The sequence below is a fragment of the Lathyrus oleraceus genome, chromosome 2 (genome assembly GCF_024323335.1).
Source record: "Lathyrus oleraceus cultivar Zhongwan6 chromosome 2, CAAS_Psat_ZW6_1.0, whole genome shotgun sequence".
In the NCBI taxonomy this organism is placed as follows: domain Eukaryota; kingdom Viridiplantae; phylum Streptophyta; class Magnoliopsida; order Fabales; family Fabaceae; genus Lathyrus; species Lathyrus oleraceus.
Genome location: NC_066580.1, coordinates 138,004,121 through 138,012,196, shown reverse-complemented (window position 1 = coordinate 138,012,196; position 8,076 = coordinate 138,004,121). Strand labels below are relative to the sequence as shown.

Below are 8,076 nucleotides of genomic sequence, written 5' to 3'. Positions count from 1 at the left end.
TTGTAGACATCATGACGAAAGGAGTGCAAGTCGAAGTGTTCAAAAGACTAAGAGCTATGATGAATATAGATAGCTTAGACATAATGAATTATATGGTGTGTTGAATTGTAATTCCTTGTGTTGAAGTAGGTTGCTCGACAGAACAAGGAAGTGTCGAACCATCTAGTGTGTTGAGTTGTGTTAGTGTCGAAGTGTCGAAGCATGTTGCTTCACATATGATTTCAACTTAGACTCGTTTTAGTAGTGTTAGCTATTTTGGGCTTTTATAGTTTTGGGCTTTGTCTTGAGGTCCAAATTAACCTAAATCTATAAATAGAGGAAGTAACATTTATTTTTGTAATGAAGTGAATAGAGTATTCATAACACTTGTAATTCACAGTATTTTGCAGTTGCAAAGTGAATCAGAAGTTTTCAATAGTTCGTGGGCAGAGAGAAACTCTGTAGAATTTTATTACTCTTCTCCTTCATCATTCTTCACACTATTTCTTTCTCCATTGTTCTTCTCTTTTCATTTCTATTTTGTGGGTAATAACAATCTTGTTTATCAAGATTGATTGAAATCCTCCATAGGTTTTGGGGGATTTCCAACAATAATTTAATTACAATACACGTTATATGTGGATTATTAAAAACTATTCATGAAAAAAACTTTAAAATATCTTTATCATATAACTCCAATATTTAATCTTAATGGTTAAATTTAAAAAAATTAAATAAATAAAAAAGAAAAAAGAAAAGAAATAGAACAATGAAATTTGCAATTCTCCTTTGAACATTGATTCTTCCTTCATGAAAGAAAAAGAAGAAGAAAAAAACAGACACAATGACTCATATCCAAAATCAACAAAATCACTATGTCTCTTCTCTTTTCAATTCATTTCACATTCATCGACGCAACAAAGAATAGTTAAAGAAAAGTGAGCGACATCGACGAGGATAATATTTTCTCGATTGTCTTAAGGGGTCAAACTTATAGGATTTCAACTATGGAAAATGCTCATTCAATCTTGGTAAACTTGTCGTCACCAATATATATATATATATATATATATATATATATATATATATATATATATATATATATATATATATATATATATATATATATATATATATATATATATATATATATATCACCACGGTTGGTAATATCAACTGTTGTGAATACGACCGTGGTGAAATTGTTACTCATATATAAGTGAATTAACTCTTGCTTCTTGACAATATCGTCGTATCTCTCACAGCAAAATTCTAGCACACATTTTCTCTCTTCTTCTTCGTCATTAGTTTACCTATTCTACAGTATAACCTCAATCTTGTTCTTCACACATAAATTTATTCTTCTTCTTCCTTATTCTCTCATTTTCGTGTATGTTATTATGTTTCACATGATTTTCTTCTTGTTTGAGAGTTTATAATTTTTTTTTTGTATGTTGTTGTATGTTTCACATAGTTTTCACATGATTTTCATATTATTTACTTAGGTTTCACATGTTTTGTTCTTGGTTTGGATATGCTTTAGGTTTAGGTTTTGAAAAAGGGTTTCTCTTCCCTACGACCACTTTGACACCATTTAGATCTATCATACTCTCAAATTTCAGATCATTCTCTTAGATTTCAGATCATTATCTCAATATAAATCAAGATTAAACTGGTGGGAGAAAACTTGTTCAAGATATTGAGGCTTCAAAGGAGGTTATTGATATGTTGAAGTAATGGTTGAACAAAGTCAAGGAAGTTGAAGCGGTTAGGGATCCCATTATTATTGTCGAACAGATAAGGAAGGTAGAGGTCATTGTGATAAGGAAGGTAGAGGTCATTGTGAAGGACCTAATGAATCTAGATGCAATTGATTCTGAATCAGAAGAAGATCTTGAAAACTACCGAAATTCAACTAGGCATGAGTATTGAAGACTGCCCTTCATGTATCCAATAGATTATAAGAATAGTTAGTTATCAAGCTCTGCCAATCTATGTTAATTAATTGATGTTTTTGTTGATAAATGTTGTTAGTGAGTTTGTTATATCATATGTGATTGCTTGTTTCACTAACCCCTCATTGAACTTGCATTGATTTAAATAGATTTTTGAAACAATAATTAAAAAAATTAAATTATTCTTGAAAATCAACTTAGACAATCCAATATTTATCAAATTGCATGCATCTTGTAATCGTGATTTCCTTTTTAGTCCATAGAATCTGATTCGATGCTATTAGTCTTTCATACATAATTTGATATTTGCAAAATAAATAAAAAAAAAAAATCAAATTTTGTGCGAAAAACTTAAAATACATATATCCATCATCATTATTTTCAAGAATAATCTTCTTAATTATTATCTCAAAAATCTATTTGAATGATTGAATATGGTTAATGAGAGATAGGAAAAAATAAACAATAATAAATGATAAGTAGAATACCACGGTCCCACACCGACGTGGAACCGTCATTATATGTGTTTCTGTTTGGTACTTTGAGGAACAAAACTATTCATGATAAAAAAAAATATTTTCCTTTAATGCCTTGGAAAGATGGGATGAATAAGGTTAAAAGATAAAAAAGGCCTTCTTTCTAATAAATAAAAATGTGAGGGTTGTGATAAAAAGTATCACAAAATTACTGTGAAGAATCTCAATGTGAATGCTAAGATAATTATAACTTAAAGATAAACAAATGATTTGAGTTTAGCATAGATGAATGAAACCATATAGAAACCCTATTTTCTTGCACCATTGAATCATTTCATTTGGTTTAAAGTAATCATTCATCTTTCTAAATGACGACTTTGGACTTGGTGACATTCAATCTAAAACTTTGAAAAAATACATTATTTTTAACTTTCGTTGAAATGTAAAATGTCATATTTACACCTTTTGGTTCAAACCAAAGACCAAAACGAATCAACAATCAGATTTGAAGTTAGTGGACTTCTGGATCATGCAACTTTCGAATAACCTTAAGAGAGGATTGCTCTTTTGACCCTTCCATATTCATTCCACACGTTAGAAAATCCAAAAATGATCTTCATATGTCAGTGAGATACATCTCCACTGGAGTTCGAGTTCAAATCAACAATTGTTTTGGTTGAACATCAACACTGCAGCCAAGACTTAGCTAAAAAAAATTGTCCACAAAATTTGTCCCCAGATACATCTCCAAACACATCCAAATTTTCGCAAATTAAGAGTGGCTCAACAATTTGTGTCGAAATGTGTGTAAAAAAGATGCGTCAGGAGATGCATCTCCGAACACACCCAAATTTTTGCAAAATAAAGATGGCTCAACAATTTGTACTGAAATTTGTGTAAAAAAGGTGGGGATATCACATAAGGATAAGGATGTAAAGAGCAATCCCCCTAACTTTAAAATGTGACTAGGAAAATGCAGTAATCAAAACCTTGGGTATTCACAAATATAAGTCATCAAACAAAGTCATATACTAAATGAAACTTCAAACATGGTTCATATTAGTCCCAAAAATACATCCATCATCATAATTAAGTGGAATTGATACTATCCTCAGAAGATTTCTATATAACACCAGCTAGTCAGTTACTCAGTTCTATGTATCAACACTGCTAGCCAAAAATAATATCCGATCAAAATAATAGAACTAATATTCACATAAACTCACCAGCTAATGCCAAGGCATCAAACCGCTGCGGCGTCCACCGAACTTTTTTCTTTTTTGCTTTTTCTGCCTCGCTTTTTTGTTGTGCCTTTCTCTGGCTTAGGAGGCAAAATCTTGAGGCGATAACTCTTTAACGAAGGTCCAAATATGCTATACTTTCCACTACTGCTAAAAGCACTTTCTGCATCAACGCGTCTTTTGAAAACAACTCTGGCGCAGTTAGTTTTCTCTAGCAGGACAGTCTTTGATTCAATCAGCGGCCCGTAGCTAGCAAAAATCTGGTTCAGATAGGTTGCTGAAGGAACTGACTCAAAATTTGTAAATTTAAGAGTAAGAGCAGTTGGAGAACTCTCGTTCTCATGTTCCAAGTTGTTCGAAGGTTCTGACATGAGGTTTACATCAGTATCATGTTCCGCATTGTTGGAAGGTTCTGATATCAGATTAAGAGCCATTGGAGAACTCTCGTTCACATGTTCCATATTGTTTGAAGGTTCTGACACGAGATTTACATTTACATTAGTATCATCTTCCACATTGTTGAATGGTTCTGATCCGAGATTTACATCAGTAGTATCATGTTCCACATTGTTGGAGGGATCTGATCCGAGATTTTTGTCACTATCTTGATGCACGAAACTCGAATTAGGGATAATTTCGTCAGCCTTCAAAAGTTTCTCTCTTTTATCTTGTTTTTCTAAGAGTGTCTCCTCTTCAGGAGTGCTTTGAATTATTCTATCAGTCCAATAAGAATCATTGCAAACCTCCATCGGTGTCGATATAGAAGCTGTAGCAGCAGGTTCTACCGAAGTTATTACTCCAGTCTCACCATCTTGCTCTTGTTCTAAAGACAATCCCTCCGGAAAGAAAGCAAAATTGTTTCGGCCACTGAATTTCCCAAACTCCGCAAAGTAATGTATCACCTCACTGTAGCAACTTTCTCCTACAGGATCTTTGGCAACCAAGCATAGTTGAGACAACAAATCATCTCCGGATACGTTCTGTAATTGGGCGTGGTTTCCAGTGTGGGAACTATTGCAACAACAATTAGAACTATTGTAAGCTATTAACTTCCGTTTTCTACCACGCCGTGAAGTTGAACTATTACCAGCAATTTGGAAATTCTGGTAACAATTATCAGAAGTATTGTAAGCTGCCTTTGGTTTCCTTCCACGACGTGAAGTTGATGCGGAGTTCTGCGAAGAGCATTGATCGGGTTTCAAAACTTGTTCATTAACTTGATCAAACTGTTCTTTCTCTCTTACAGGTTGAGTTTCCATATCATTCTCAAACAACCGACCAAGCACTGCAAACTCAGGCAGCTCTGAATAGCCTTTTGAACGATTAAAAGCCGACACTTGGGCACGAGCACTTGCAACATCCAGTCTATCAAACTCAGTAAGTGGTGACTGAGCTAATGATTTAACAAGACCGACACATTCCGCCGGTTCAAACGATGTTGCACCTATAAACCTGTCCCTGCCAATTCTGCTTGATTGATCAAGGGTTTCAGCATTAGCATCTACTTGTGTTTTCAGCTTAGAGAATACTTCAGGAACACAAGGACAATACAGGTCATACTCAACCCGTCTCGAAACTTCCTCTACAGCACAATCAACGGCATGGCGGAAAATTTCCGAATCGCTCTGTTTCTCAAATTCGGAGAAATGTTTATGAAACGGTTTTATCATTGACACATCATTCCAAGCAAATGTTTGATCTCCGAAATATGCTATCAGGTAACAGTTTTCCTTCCTGAGCCTCTTTGCCATCTCCGATGCAACCGAGGGATCATAGATCTGACCAGGCCACCAAGGATGGCCCTTAACCTTTCCCCATACTAAATCAGATACATGATAGTTAACATCGGAAAACACCGAATCCCTCGAGACATTATCCTCCTGAGGGTTTCTACAAGAATTAAGATCCACAACTAGATCTAAACCACTACAGTCATATCGATTATCCTCATAGTTGGTTTCACCAGAATTACTCATTCCTATGATATAATTCTGAATCACATTTTCTTGTGAATCTGACAGAAAGGCCTTTCTCGAAACCGAAACATTCATATCCAAAGACTCTTGTGCATCGACATCCATGTTTTCAACCCCGTCCTCAGCTTCTTGAACCTCATTACTCAACGCAACTTTCTCCACATTCTCACATTCTTGTTCAATCTGAACATCAACATTCAATCCAAAAATCAAATCTTTATCAGACTCTGAACCTCCACCAGAACATTGAATCACACTTTTCTCATCTTCATTCTCCACCAACCCACATGAAATTTTTTCTACTTTCCCATCACACCTACCATCAACAACACCAAACATTCCTCCATCCTCCAAACCATTCACTTTTTCTTGACAAAAACCCTCTTTTTCACAGTCATTAACCATAACATCACACCCTGAGTTCATGTGAAACCCAACCACATCAGTCCCAGAAAACAGGTCCATTGAACCATCCGTTCCTCCAACATCACCGATTAGGGCTTCAGAAACATTAACATTGGACCTTGTTGAAGAATCAAAACCCAAAACCTCATTCTCTCGATCAAATAAAACATCATCAGCATTTAAATCATTTCTGTCGGAATTTTCAGCCATTATAATTTATAGCTTAAAACCTAAAACAAAAAACACAAAACACATGCATGCATTCATATTACAACGATGTAAATCATAAAAATCGGTCTAATACAATAGTATAATATGAAGGATAAGAAATCCAAACCTGTTTTAGAAGCAGATTCTTGTTGTTTTTTTTCCGTTTGTTTGAGTAGAGAGAAAATAGATGGTTCTTTTTGGACATGAATGTTGAAACTGAACTCATATAGAGTGAGAAATGAAACGTTTAAAAGTGTGAAGTGTGTGAGGAAATCTCGAGAGATTTAGAGAGAGAGAAAGGGGTGAAGCATTAAGAAAGCGTGCCATAGTTTAGTTACCCAACAGAAAAGACAAGTTTTGTGGCCGAACCTTATGTTTGATGCATGTTCTTTTTTTTTTACGCGTGTCATTTTAGTGATTCAAGTTTAGATTAGGTAAATAAACATAACACAAATGAATAATTAAAATAATATTAATGATAATTAGAAATTTTGAGAAACTTAGATAGTTTTGTGAGGAATAAAGAAAAGTAGTAATAGAGAATGTGTAAAGGAAGAAGGGAGTAAATACTTAATGTGACAAAAATGAAGAATCAGGGTGATATTTATAGAATTTTGAAGGAGGGATGGTAATAATGAGATACTTAAGAAGATAGTCGTGTGAAGTATTTGATTCTATTGAATTACTCTCTCGATTTTATAATGAGGGATTCAATGGATCATTTCACACGGATTAAGAAAAATAAATAAATGAAAGATATAATCATATTTTTATTAAAATACATTTATTATATATTGGGAATGATGAAAATAATATTAATCAAAAGGTAAAATTGAAGAAAAAAAAATCATTGTAAATTGAAATGGATCATTCATTTTTGGGCACTTTTTTATTCTAAATGAATCACTCATTGTGAGACGGAGGGAGTATGTGATAATTTTGAAGATGTTCATTCTTTATCTATCATATTTCACCTATTTGTCTTTAAATATTTGTACTGATAAAATAAAAAGTATTGGTGTGCGTGTTTACTCTGCAATGGTAGGGAGATTCAGAGGTCTTAGTAGATGTATAACATGTTTTGATGGTGAAGGCTTGCTCACAACAACAAAAGGCCTTGTCTAGTGATTTTAAAGGTTGTTTAGGGGACCAACTCACGTAAGGTGAGAGGCCTTGTTGGTGGCTGACGCAACTTGATTGCAGTCATGCGGTTAGAATAATCGTGTATTATGGTTACAAGGAACGGGATGCTCTCTTAGGTAGTAGAAGATGTGTATGACTTAGAATATGTCCCTTGTCAACTTTAGGGGTGATATTTATAGGAGTGTCAATGAGATAGAGTTTTTATCCCTTTATGTGGTCTTATCCGCTCCTCTTTTATTATGGGAAGTTATTGATCACCTATCTTGTAGGAGTCAGTGGGGACTCTTTCTTACTTGACTCTCACGTTTGAGGAGCCCCTCAGGCAAGTCCCTTAGATCCCACCTAGGTGACATAATTGTGGGGCGATGCACCCTAGTGTAAGATTTTAACAACATTAGATAGTCCCTCAAGCATGAGGACTTTTTTTAAGGGCGAAGTGTTTAAAAATTACTCTCCCCTCTTTGAAATGCGCCCTTCGCCATATTGACAGTTCCCTTGGCTAAGAATGATCTCTTTTATGAATAAATCCCTCAGCGAAGGGCGGGTCCCTCAATTGAAGGCGTGTGAAGTAGCAGGCGAGTCCTCCGGTTATAATTCATGCCCGGTGAATCAGGTTCCTGGTTTTCCCTGCTTGTTTGAGATGTGTCAACCCGAGATATCAATAAATCACCCTATAGATGTGTTTTCCTTC

The 8,076-nt window shown here is 34.7% G+C and overlaps 1 protein-coding gene across 1 annotated transcript; it reads right to left on the bottom strand.

The window, feature by feature from the left end:
* Nucleotides 1–3,417: 3,417 nt before the first annotated feature.
* LOC127118506 (PWWP domain-containing protein 5) lies at nucleotides 3,418–6,603 on the bottom strand. Its single transcript, XM_051048712.1, has 2 exons — nucleotides 6,370–6,603; nucleotides 3,418–6,262 (listed from the first exon to the last, which is right to left on the bottom strand). The coding sequence occupies exon 2, from the start codon at nucleotides 6,240–6,242 to the stop codon at nucleotides 3,654–3,656; it is 2,589 nt and encodes an 862-aa protein (XP_050904669.1). The 5' UTR covers nucleotides 6,243–6,262; nucleotides 6,370–6,603; the 3' UTR covers nucleotides 3,418–3,653.
* Between the last annotated feature and the right edge of the window lie 1,473 nt (nucleotides 6,604–8,076).